We start from the raw sequence: 14,297 nt of genomic DNA on the forward strand, positions 1-14,297 counted from the left end.
TATAAGCGTTTTCGAGACCTCTGTCAGTTTTCACTAACATGAACTCTGCCAAAGATTCACTTGAATCCGTGCTTTGCTGCTTCTTGTGCCAGATAAATATAACTGGCATATTGTCCATCCGACACGTACATCAGACTTGCACTCAACATCAATTTTGGGCTCAAAATCACACACTGGTATTTCCAGTGACATTTTCCAACGTCCAACAGACCGATATACATGAAATTCATTGTCATCATAGCTATCACCAGCCAGTATTTGCCGACTGAAAACGTCATATGAAAACAAACCTGTGTGGCCCTTATTCCAAACACGCATTTGTAAAACTTCAATAATGAAAATACGGTTAACACATTCATAAAATGCTTGTTCCAGGGCCCGATGAACCAATCAAATTTAGTTTAACAGCCATTCATGTCGAACAAGTATCCATATATCTGGATGTTGTATCAAGCACTGTAAGACAGCTGCGGCAGCGCAAATTACATCGCAAAATGCACTTTTAAAGTTAAAATTTTAATAAAAATTGTATACTGCGCAAAGCACATTTTTTATATCTGCTACATTGATGTAATTTGCTGAACTCGTATCACTGCTTTAAAAGTACGCGAATTCTTACAAATTACGTGCACTCGCGTGTACTGGCATCATTTTCTGACCCAGTGTTTATTCATGTTAGACCGGTAGGAGTGGGGGGTAGATAAGATTTTAATCATATATTTGTTGTTTTTTTTCTTCTTCTTTTGATAATCCCACCATCGATTTCTCATTTTGTTAACACAACCCACAACAGAAGTGATTTTCCTAACCAACCTTCCCCTGTCAGAATCAAAACAGTTTGAAACACAACTTCCTACAGAAGTTTTCTTTTTAAGTGCCTGCTCGGGAGGGGGTGGGTATATGTTTTACTGGAACAGCCCTTAGTTGAATCTATCTGGTCTCTGATACTGAAGATGTAGACTATCTTGTATGTTGCACTTTTTGGAAAAGGATAATAAAGGAAAAGAAACAGCAAAGTGTCTTCTATGTATTATTAAGGCATTCAAATCACATATAACTAGCTCTTGTGAAACCAGACTGGTCCAGATTTATTTCAGGTATTTAACAACTTGTATGGGTGTCTTTTTTATAGTACAAACAATTATCTCTAGTGGCATTGGCATACACCTACCTGTGAGGTAAGAGTTGCTACTGCCTTATCCTTCCCCTTTACAAATTGCACACCTTGTAGTTCGCAAGACTTCCTGTTTAGATTTGTTAATCAGTTTGATTTAATTGTCAATAAGTTCAAAACAAATGAATCTAGAATTTTTTTATATTAAAATGTTAGATTGCCAGATAATTCATACTAGGCTAGAATTGAAATCCTCAACATACTGGGGTCGACATTTTTGTTGCCATTGAGATTTCAATAGTTACAATGATTTAAAGATCGACCATAACGTTGTTCAGTAATTTGAACATTGCTGGGCATGACATGTTTACTTTGACCTTGCTGTTATTCAAAGGGGCCCGGAGTGGTCTAAAGGGCTTTCTGTTATGGATCACTGCCATTTCACCTCTGTCTGCGTAGGTTTTTAGTTTTGGATTCAGTCAATGTGGGTATGTGAAAAAGCTTGCCAGTAGCTTCTTGTGGGTCAGTGGCTCTTTCTGGGGTTTTCCTGGGTTTTTCCTCCCCCATTAATATTGGCCACCATGTATCGCCTATCATGTGCTGAAAAATGGCGTTAAAACCTACAACAGCAGCAACAGCTGTTATTCAACTATAATTGCAGAATTCTGGACTGCAAATCTGCATCAACTCTTGAATTATGGTTAGGAAATTATTAGCTGAGCTTGAAACAAATCACCTGCAAGTCCATCTGAATACAAATTAGATAAACAACACACATTTTCTGTGTAAAAAAATGGAGAGGAAAGAATTATATTTTCTTATGCAGACACAATTTTACTAGTGGCGAGTCAGCTCTTGGATATGTAAGGTTTAAAAAAAAAAAAGGATTGACATATTGAAACTTTATTTACTTTTCACAGGGAGTGTGTTGCTAGGGAATGGTGCTGTGACTGGTGAGATTAAAATTACAGATTTTGGTCTCAGCAAGATTATGGACGAAGATAACATCACAACAGAGGGAATGGATCTCACATCTCAGGGGGCTGGTACATATTGGTAAGAACTTGAAATAAAGAATTTAATTACAAATATTATTCATTTCAGATGAAATTCGTTAAAATGAGTTGAATAACTTCTATCCTCGCAATGACTTGGTAAGTAAAAATTGAAATGGTAATTTTTTGGGTTAATTTTATTCAGAATGTTCAAAAATGTAAGGTACTGTTCACTCACTTAAAAAAATGTGAATCAGACAAGCCTGCAGTTGTATAGTGAATTGATTTGATGAACATTAAAATTCCTTCAAATCTTGAAAGACATGTTTTTGCATCAGATTTTGCAATAAGTAGTGTTATATGAAAATAGTGTAGGTTACCAAAAACAATGAAGCTGCTGATTGTACCCATTTTCTTGTCCATGTAGCTGACATTTTTTCAGAAGCTTCAGTTTTTTCTATTAGCAGAGATTTAAAGCCAGAGGATGGAAGTCAGAAATAATCCAAATGCCAATTATTTAAATTGATGAGATTGATTTATGAATGCTAGAAATATTCTGTTCGCATACCTGTAGAAGAATAATAACCTGGTTATACAGGCCCATTCATTATGAATGTATTGTAATGTGAAGGAAATCTAGCCTCTAATGTTTATTTAAAACAGGTACAAATTCATTTCGTCGCAAAGCTTTCGGTGGTAAAGCAGCATGAGTGGTAGTACTAATACTATTGTCTCTACTTCGTAGACGGGGTTACGACATCATAGCTAGGTGGGTGGGTGTTGTCAGTATTGAAGGATAATATTAATTTATTCATTAATACCTACTGTTATTCAATACCAAATGACGACTGGTATGATTCTCGGGTATATTTCATATTCCCACATAAATTGTTAATAAATCATCCATTTACCTCTTTCATTTCACGATGTTCTTATGCCAGGAATGTATGTATAACTTTCCTTGGTATTAGCCTTGTTTCCAATTTTGGCACATTTGGAGTACTCCCGTTGTTATCTCGCATAATAGTTAGGGGTCACTTACGACATCACTAATTTTTAAAGCTAAAAACATTTTTTCGTACTGCAAATTTTGACCACTGAGGAATAAATTAGTTGTATGCACACTTTACTAACACTCTGGGTTATATAGGTTTTCAATTACAGTTTTTAATTTAGGTGTTGTTTTGTTGTTATCGGCAGCAGAGTACGGTTGCTCCTGCAAGCGCGCGCTCGCAGAATTTTCCTTGCAGTTGCTATCCAGCGAACGGCAGAATTTTCCCTGCCAAGCACAGAATTCTGCAGAATTCCGCGGGAGGTATAAAAGGCTTGTCAGCATCTCCACTGGGACCTGTTCGGGTTTCCAAGGGTCAAGTTATGAGCTCCATACGTTCAGAAAGAGCCTGGGAAAATCTTTTACTATTATTTTACTACGAATACCATATAAGGAAGTACGCAAAGATAAGATAACTCTTTTATTTATTATTTTCCGTGAATCAGAATTCATAGTTATTTCACAAAAACTACCTAAATAAATGCAAAGAAAATAATGTTTCTTTTATAGAACATTTTGGATAGATCTAGAACTAAGTTTTGAAATCTACATCTGTGTACAAAATATTTATTCATTCATAGTCATGTTTTTAAATCAGCAACTTCAGCTTACATATCTGCTTATCAGTTAAACAGTATTCAGACAGTATTTTTATGAGCCTGTGAGGTCAAATCAAGGGTTTCTTGCAGACCTTGTATGAATAATGATGTTTATTACAATTCAATAGGAATAGGATATCAAATAATGATAATAATAATAACAATAATAATAATAATAAGTGCATTTATGAAAAGAGAGCAAATGAGTGTTTCTCAAAGCGCTTTCTAATAGCTATTTGTTAAATTGTAAAGCTGCTGAGTGTTTCTCAAGGCTTTGTACATATGTTGTTAGTTATTTTGTTACAGCCACTGAGTGTTTCTCAAGGCTCTGTTTGAAATTAACCTATATGACTTTAGTGAAAAGTTAGACAATGCTTCGAAGTCTCTAAGTAAACCAATATTTTAAAATAACATCTGAACACTAAACTTTGACTTTGATAAATGTTATTAACAACTTCTGTCACGAAAGCTGTTGCTTAATTTACTTATGTTTATCCAACTGCACACTACCACTGTGATGTAAAAATTAATGAGTTATTATTTGAAGTGATGTACCTGATGTTTGAGTCATAAACTTTTAATACCATACAAGTCTGTGACTTAATAAATCACATGAAACTTAAATCTGAGTCTGCATTTCATCACTAGTCCCATTCTTATTGTAAGGATTCCCCACTTCATCAGAGAATCAGAGACCTCTTGGAGTTAAGGTCTAAGTTCAACTGGGCCTTTACTCTAATGAGAGCTTATCAGCCATAGAGAACATAGGGAGTCATTGAGTGGTCACCAGAAGTTTAACGGCCAATGCTACCCCGTAACAGCATTATGGCATTGCCATCCAATTGTTAACATTTGCATGTCCAGCCTGTTACCTTGGAATGGTTGGAGAGGTTTTCATTAAATGTTGCCTTGGTATATACCACGATTAGATAGTGTTTTGCACATTGCCTTAAAGTCATATTCAGTGCAAGAGTTAAGATATTTTGTGATTTGTTTTCTTGTCAAGGGTATATATATCATGACTACATGGGTACCATGTACCATAACTACACCCTCTGCTTGAAGGTGAAGACCATTAACAAGAGACAGTGTTGCTCAGACTTTGTATAACTTTGAACCATTTGTGATTTTTTCAAGAGACTTGAACCCATTGTATAACATTGCAAAAAAATGTGTCACATACCATAGCCATTCCCCCTGCCAGAATATAAAGGCGGTGGAAAATACAAATTATTGACCGTTATCTATATATGGGTATAATGTTTGAACCAATGCAGATATTTTAATGAAATGTTAGCTTGTTTTAAATCTTGACTTAGGGGCTCCTGTGTGGCTGAGTGGTTCATGTCTCTTGCCTTTACTGATCACTGATATACCTGTTAACATGGGTTCAAGTCTTGTTCTTGGCCAGAGGTGGCATGTGAGAAAGCTTGCCAGTAGCTTCCTGTGGGTTTGGTGGTTCTTCCTTGGGTTTCCTGGGTTCTTTCAACATGTATGGATAGCCTGTTGTGTACTAAAAAATGGTGTTAAGCCCGCAGCAGCATGACTTGACAAAGACTAGCATTTTAATTCATATCCTCTTCCTCAAGGTCATGGTCAAAACAGGATAGAACGAGTCTTTGGCCTGTTTTCTATTTTCTTATCCAGGCTGTTAGTTTATAACCCTTAAAAATTTTAATATGAAACCTTACCCATTGCCACACCTTGTCATGTTATATGCAAATCTCTGGCTCAGAGGTCAAGATTATTAAGAGGAAAGATGATGGCTGGATCAAATGCCATTTGTTGTACTTTTCTCATTTCTCAATTTTTAAAAAGTGTTTTAGAATAACTTAGGGTATCTGAATTTAAGCAGTAATTACCTTATGTTCCAAACATAATCAATGTAGAATGAGCAGGTTATATTTATGTACAGGTAAAACTGCATTTATCTATGAACCGGGCTGTCTTAAAGTGGTCTTTCTATGCAGATGGTTTTAATATACAGGTAAAATTGCACTGATTTTTGTGTAAGCAGGACCATTTGAAAGTGGTCCTTAGCTCATTAACCCTTGGTGCCGTGTTCACAGGGCAGGAGGTGGTAGCCTACTGCTGATCTTTGTAGCGTCAAGGTCATGTATTTTACACTAAAGTGGGTGGTAATAAGGAAAGCTAGGCAGATGTAGCTTTACAATAATACCAAATAATCTGGAAGTTGTAGTTGCACTACAAAATACAGAGCGAAAAACCTAATTTTTTGTACCTAATTTTTACTTTCATCCAAAATTTGCCCATGGTTGTGTCAGGATTTTAGACTTTTTGGCCTCAGATCTCAGGCAGACCGGTCTGAACTGCACACAGACAGATGAACATTTGCAAAACAGTAGGATAAGATGGGCATTTGGAATAAAGAGTGGTCTCCAAAAAAAATTACTCCAACTTTTTACCTTTCTGTTCATGCACGAGCAAAATAGCCAGTGAAGAATGATGTTCCTAACATAACTAGGCATTAGGTTCATGGGAAATCACTTGGAAGTCAATGTATTAGGATGTATTCAGAATTAGCCCACAAAATGTGTTTCCAGCTCACAATTCAGGCAAAAATGATAAAAACCTCCAGGGTTTAATGAGTTAATTCAGGTTATTGATAAAGCAGGTTTAAATTTTATCATAGATAGAAAAAAATGTTTACTTCAACAATTTTCATATTTTGGGAGAGTATGTCATAGTCTTGTTATATTGTATACCTTGCAAAGGCTATGGATAATACATTTTGGACACAGCAAACCATGTTATTGTTCTTTAATGACCAAATATCAGGTATGTGAGAAAGCATTCCTGTAGTTTTCTGTGGGTCAGTGGTTCTTCGCCAAATATACTGACCACCATGTATAGCCTGTCATTTGCTGGGAAATGACATAAACCCAAAACAGCCAGCATATGTTGAAGCTCTTTAAACAATATTTTAAATGATGCTCATAAAATATGACTGCTATTAGTACAAATGAAAATATATCAAGACTTTTTAGAAAACAAATTTTACCAAAATTTCACAGAAAGCTTCTCGGTGTGAAATTCTTTACAAATATTTGAAATGAAGCCAATTCATTATCAGATGTGGCCACCATTACTAAAAATAGAAGGAAAAAACATTTAAATGACTTCACAGAAACTTCTCACTTGATTTGACCAAACATGAAATAAAGCCTGAACGGCATGAAGGTCTTTCAGATTTGCTCAGATGATGCCAATCCACCATCAAATATGGAAAACATTACTAAAAGTAGCAAAACTAGTAATGACTTTGTAAAACCTCCTGAAACACTTAATGTATAATTGAGCACAGAAACCTATGATCTTTAAAAAAAAAGTAATATCCTAAGAACTTCTGTAGGATATTCAGGCTGATTAGATAGTGAGTTGAACCTGCAACCTTCAGGTCACATATCGAACACCATAACCATTACAGCTCCCATTTGTGTAGATCTCCATATTTTCCTAGTTATTACTCCATGGAGAAGGGCCCGGGGTAGGATCAGGGTAGGTGTAACAGTAGATGCAGAAATCCATGCTAACTATACAAATTAACTCTGCTTGTAATTTCATCTTAACAGAGTTGTCATGGTCATTAAAGCAAGTTCCCGTGCAGGTCTGAAATTCAGGAAAGTCTTTTCTAGGCCTTGAAAAGGTGTGGAATTTTTTTTAAATGACTTAAAAGTCTGTAAAAAGTCTTAAATGTTTGTTCTGGAAAACTGGAAATATGACTGCTCTTTTCGATGCTGTTCGGGTGTTACTGCAAAAAGTGTATGTATGTATGTATGTATGTATGTATGTATGTTTGTGCGTGCTGACCTATGACTGCATTTTAAATACTTTGGCTATCATTTTACAAAAATAATGCTACTGTGTGAGAACATTTGCGGAAAACCCCCAAATTGTATCTTTTAATGGGTCACCCATGCTAGCAAGAACAGTAACACTTCTCGGGATGTGGTTCCGTAAAACTGTAAATAATGGCAACAATATGGCATAAATTGAGCTCAGAAACATACAAACTCATTTTATGACAAAGCAAACATTTATACCAAGGAATCAGATGATACACACTTTTTCATGTTTTATACTGAATGTATTATAAATGTTTGGTACAGTTTTTTTGTGAGTAATGTATTTCCGAGGTTAGACTCTGACTTGTATTTACAAATGACAGGTGATATCTAGAAGCTTTGGTAGGCCTATTTAATTAAAAAAATTCATGTATAGTATAGCCAAAAAGTAGTCAAATTTAAATTGTTGTGAAGAAAAGAAAATCAGTTCATGGCATTTTATGATTTATTGTGAATATCAATCTAGTCTGAATATTGACATTATTAAGAACAAACAATTAATCTGTACTTTTTACTTTATTAAAAAAATAAAATGATCATAAATATTTTTTTGAGAACTCTGTGCCAGTTCCTTCTCTTGCACTCTCTGATTTCAGTTTCATACTACTTCATGAGTTGTATGATATTACTCAGATTTGATCAGAATTATTAAGAATACAAAAAAATTGACATCCAAAATGTAATGTTGTAAACATACACACTTTACACCATAGAAATGCAGATTTGCTGTAATAATAAATTATTGGAAAATCGTTGCAGTACAAAGGAGTGAATGAGGAAATTTCAAGAATTGTGTCCATGTGACTGGCATACTTTGTAGAACTGGGGAAGTATTCAGTATAAGTTATTTTTCTGTTTGTTTATTCTTTGTCAATTATTTTAAAGATATAAAAATTGACCAAAACTATCTTATCATAATTTAATTCTAAATTGGCAATTTCTGTTTACTAAATTTTGTTTTCAGATCAGTACATACATGTACAAGAATATTTTAATGATTATGCATTGTTTTAAGAGTAAGATATAATTTCAACTTGTGTATGACTCGTCATTATGGTATTTTATGGAAAAAATATTGTGGAAGGGCACAAAAGGCTTTAGAAGTACCCAAAATAATGAAAAAGTAAATTTAGTATTAAAGCTGAAATGCTATCAAAACATTTTTATATTACCATACGTAAGAAATATGCAAATTTCAGCTTGAAATAACCACGAGGTTGAGTTTTTGCAAAGAGTGACCAAAGACCAAAATTATAATGGTGGATAGTGCATGTGTTCAGATGCATGATGTGAGTTTATTTGAAACAATATCATAAAGGTGAGTTCAATTTTGAATTCTGTACACACAAATCATGCATAAAACATTAGATTTTATGAGGAGCATATAATTTCAACATGTGTTTGACTCAAGAATATAGATATTGCATAAAACATCGAGGGGGGAGGGTACTTGATAAAAAATGCACAGAAAAGTCTATTTATTTTTATAGCTGAATGTTCACCCAACATTTCTGTACACCCATATGTAAGAAATATGCAGATGTCAGCTTGAAATAACATGAGGTCAAGATTTTGCAAACAGCGACCAAGACCAATATTAAAAATGGTGGATGATGTGTATGTTTCACTGCTCCTGAGAATTTATCTGAAAAGATATCATGAATATGAGTTCAGTTTTTGATTCAGCACACATGAATTATGTATAAAAAAAAACATTCCAGTTTTATTTATTCTAAAATTGTGAAAAATTCATCCCCTGTTGCTGTCATAGGTAAATAAACTTGGTCTGGAAAGTTTTATTTTTTGGCCTGAAAAAGGTTTGAAATCTTTTTCTAAATTTGTGGCAAGAACCCAGTTAAAGGTCATTGAGAAATGAACACCTCAAATTCAAGGCCTTGAAAGTCATTGATATTTCACCTAGGTTATTGAAATGTATTGAATTTGAGAGATTTTGCATAAAAAATAAAAAGTGCTTGAAAATTTTACTTTTGAGTTGTTTATTTTATGTTGTGTGATGATTGGCAGTACAGTTCACTTTTCTGTCATTATGCTAGCAATTCCACGATTATCATAATCCACATGAACTAATTGGATATCATGCATAACGCCCCTTTCGCATGGTGTCATTCACACTTTTTGACATCACCAAGTTTAATTGCCACATTGGATCCTGGACAAAACATTTTGTCATAGTTTATATCATGCATCGAGGAAGTTTTACAAATACATGTTTAAAATATGGGCTACCTAGACAATTCCAAAGGAATGAATCCCAGTGTGGTTCATCTTAGATGATTCAGTTCAGCAGATAGGCCTACTGTTTGACAATAGTGATGGCAGTTTATTTTAAAGCTATGAATTACATCAGATTATTGGACCTAGAAAAGTGTTAAAAGCAAGAGTTTTAGCTGAGATTTAACGAGTGCAATTTAAACAATGAATAGTAACACAAGTTTATATTCTTTGATTCACCTGGTTTATGTTTTAGTTTTGGAGTAAATCAATGCAAGGTGAATTCTAATGAAGAATCTTGGAAGATTTACCACCAAATTATCCTAGATAGGAAAAACGTGAATATATGTTTTCACTGTCTTCTTAATTTACCTTAGGAATTGTAGCGATATCACACATTTATTTAATTTAGGGTACTACAGATGTGTTGATATCTTGACATGTTTGCAAATTCCCTAAGAAAATCCTTCATGCTATTTTTAGATTTCAATTTTTAATCAGCTATTTGTGTAATATCTTAGACATAAATATGTAATAATGAGGTTAAATCCATAAAACTTTGTTCTTCTTAAAGATGCATTCTTCAAAATACCATGAACATAGCTACATGTATCTTTATAAGGGTTCAGATAAATTTAGTAAATAACCTAAAAATAAAATCTGGAATTAAATGTATTTATTTGATCAAAATACTTCTGTCTGAACAAGCAGACTCCAACATTAATCATAGGAAATCTGGCATAGTAGTCCGTGGGTCGGTGGTTCTTCTCTGGGTTTTCCAGGGTTCTTCCTCTACCAGTTATACTGGCCGCCATGTATAGCCTATCTTGTGCTGAAAAATGGCGTTAAACCCTACAACCACAACAAGCATAGTAGTCTGTAAAGCACCAATACAAAAAAGTGAAACTTGAGCAGAACTTATGGTAGTGAAAAATCATATTTTGGAGCCAAAATATCCAACATATATTACTCATAAATAGTGAAAAAATGTACATAATAAATACAAGGAACAGATTCCTAACTTACTCCAGCTGGCTAAGCTAGCTATATATATGCCCATCATCAGGATCATATCAGCACAGAACAATATTCATACACTGGTGAGGAATAGATACTCAGAAAAATCAACAGATTAATGTGTATGTGACGAGGCAACATCTTTTTAAAGCTGAAGTATCCGGTTTATAGTGAAATGTGGCCATTTTCTCCACCCCCAGTTTTTGTTCTCCCCCTCTTACTTTTTTAACAAGCGGGGTTCCCCCCCCCCCCCCCAACCATTAGCATCTCTGAAGTTAAAGCACTGGAGTTGTAGCATTATTACCATAAGACTTCTTATGATATATTGCTAATCCAGAATGAAATTGGTGTCAATCTGATGTTTAATATGGCCACAACAATGGCCACCTTGAAAATATTACCACTACTGCTGAATGGATAGTCCTATCAACATGGAGTTTTTTTTTTTTTAAATTATTAAAAAACTTCATGTGAGTTCATGTTAGTCCTAATGTTGCGATTAATGCATTTAGTATATACAGTAGCCATCTTGAAATTTGTTTTATCAATCTTGGCTGTGGTCACGGTACCTCTGCTACTGACTTACTTGAAAGTGAAAAAATGGTAACAGTTTATCTTGGGGTGCAAGGGACAGTTGTTATGCACAAATTTAATGCTGTAATTACTGGCCTAGTATAAGAATGATAAAAATTGAAATATACAAATCCGGTCAAAAAGGTCCATATATTTGGATTACTGTATTAAAACAAAGCATAAGAATATTATTCACTTGACCAGAGAAGTCAATAGCAGTTCATAGAAAAAGAAGTTTATGTACCCCAACCCCAAATTTATACATGCATTTTTCTGGAGGTCATTCTGATGATGACAGTGCAAACACAAGACCTAGTTGATAATTCTGCAAAACGTCGTGTACAAAACAGGCTGATGCAATTGAACATAATTGCCATCCAATCCATTTTTGAGAGGTTTTACTTGCCCTGAATTCACATGTGGACCGCAGAGGGTGGGGGCTTGTTCTTTTTTCCTAGCCAACTATTGGGACTTAACTAACTACATACTAAAGAGTAACTATGGAAGGTGTATGTGCCTCACATCAGTTTAAAGAACAACACAAGCCTGAAATACCTAGTAAATAAATATATCCATATCTTTAATTAGCAAACATTAATAGCTGAAAAAGTCACACCATAGCCTTAAGTTTAAAAAATTTGACAGTTTCATAAATTTGCCAATTTACTGGCCTAGTATAAAATGATAAAAATTGAGATATACAAATCCGGTCAAAAAGGTCAATATATTTGGATTATTGTATTAAAACAAAGCATAAGAATATTATTCACTTGACCAGAGAAGTCAATAGCAGTTCATAGAAAAAGAAGTTTATGTACCCCAACCCCAATTTGCCAATTTATGAAACTGTTCCCTGCCACCTTCGAGCAGCCAGATGCACATACCTAAATGCAGTAATAATAAAAATACCTCCAGGTGCATAATCAGCTATCATTAAATTTTGCATCTGATTACGAGAGCAAAATAAATTGAAAATTTGGGCTGTTTTTCTACTTCCATTTTGTTACATCATGACAACTTATCTTTGAAGCAGCTTTATGTAATGTTAGGAAAGATAGGAGCAACAAAATGCATTATTATGAACTTAATAAAGACAAAATAACATATAATCAAAGGCCAGAAAAACATACCTTTCAAATTTTACAAATTTTAGACTCCAAAATATATGATGCCAAAATATGTCTGCCAAACTGTACTATTTATTGTTCTGTATAATTGCAAAAAAGGTAATAATAGTAAGACAATAATAGCCCAGAGATAATAAAAAATGCTAATAACTTTTTATTACACAGCTACAGCCAGTAATAAAGGTTCATATTTTGAGTCTTAATTGAATGTATTGAATTTTGTGTCTGCAACATTATGTGCAGAATCTGTTGTTTCAGATAGGGACTTTTTATTATGGAGGTAAAATAGTTCTCTAAGTGTCGCGACTGTGGTGCATGAAACTACATTGCATCATTAATACATGCACATTTATTGCCATTTAAATATAAGCAATTGCATATTGTTCGTGTCTGCAGCGTTCTGAAGTTGTAATATGTGACACCAAACATGACTACAATCACTTGAGCGCCATTTTTGTTCAGGAGCAGAAGTCCCACCTTGATTGAAAGGTAAGGCAGTTAAATTAGACCATTGGTTGTATTAATTGTAATGTTAGAATCAATGTTTCTGAAGAAGGAATGTTTGTTCGCTGTAGATTTATGTAAGGTTGGTTGAATCTGTAGTATCGGTTACATGTGAGGTTGCATTTCTCAACAATTAGTGACTGATACATTTGTTTATTACTTTGATTAATGATTTTGTTATAGTGTTTAATGTTGTGAAATGCATTAATTGTTGTAATTTGTCGTTTTACTTTCTTCACTGTATAAAATCAATGCTATGAAAATAATTTGGCAGATCATGAGGACACTATTTTTGCCAGGGATCATGGCAAGTTGATTGTGTCCATGTTATCTGGGATGCTTCCAACATACCATATTACAGTTTGTACACTATCATAGCTGCATTTAATATAGGTTTTATTAATGGCTTTTGTACTTTGATGCAGCAAAATTTGTCCAAGTGCAACAAGTTCTATGCTGCTTGACTATATCTTCTAGACTATTGGTTTTTGTTAACACTAAAAACTAAGGACATGAAAATTTATTTGCCGCTATTTACATTTCTTATGAAGTTATGAATATTCTAACATTTGAATATTTAAAGATCATTTGCATCTTGTTGATGTAAAAATGCTACATGTAGTAGGGTCTTAGTCATATGCTGATTTTTGGTTTTAGTGAGCTTATGATATTAACCAAACCTTATATTTTATGCTGAAATTTTGCTTAGTAAAAGAACATTTATCTTGGAATTATTAGAAAAAATATCCAGCCATTGTAGATAATAAGCAAGATGCAGAACTATAGATATGTAATTGATGTATGTTGGCAAAGCCTTTTCTTTTGGAAAAAGGAAGAGTTTTTAATTTGGAATGAATTTTTACGCAATACTTAAGATGTTTAGGTAATACTCACATTTTTGTGGAACAAAATTAATTTTATTTATTTTGTACATAAATGCTGTGCAAACCACAAAAGCTATTAAGTTAGGTTACCTGGACAAGATTTTTATTTTATCAAATTTTAAAATATGAGAGTAGAAGAATTTGTTGCACTTGGTAATTTCATTACATACTACTCTAAAACTGTCGTTATAATATACATTTCTTTTTAATAAATGTTCTGCCTATAACAAAAAGTAGAGTTTTGTTATCTGAACAGTATTATTTGTCTTGTTTCAGTATACACCTCTCCCTTGATAACTCATGCACAACGGGGTCCACAAACAGACCGCACTATA

At 33.9% G+C, this 14,297-nt stretch overlaps 1 protein-coding gene across 9 annotated transcripts in view; it reads left to right on the forward strand.

Moving 5' to 3' along the window:
* Positions 1-14,297, forward strand: part of LOC149776264 (serine/threonine-protein kinase tousled-like 2) — a 181,886-nt gene that overhangs the window by 124,773 nt on the left and 42,816 nt on the right. For all 9 annotated transcript variants that reach the window (XM_089942676.1, XM_089942681.1, XM_089942677.1 and 6 more), the window contains one exon: positions 2,035-2,170. In XM_089942676.1, the coding sequence (XP_089798802.1) occupies positions 2,035-2,170 (136 nt within the window). The remainder of the gene's footprint in view (positions 1-2,034; positions 2,171-14,297) is intronic.

This window comes from Sinohyriopsis cumingii, chromosome 18 (genome assembly GCF_028554795.1).
Source record: "Sinohyriopsis cumingii isolate HCF-2022 chromosome 18, ASM2855479v2, whole genome shotgun sequence".
NCBI classification, from domain to species: Eukaryota; Metazoa; Mollusca; class Bivalvia; order Unionida; family Unionidae; genus Sinohyriopsis; species Sinohyriopsis cumingii.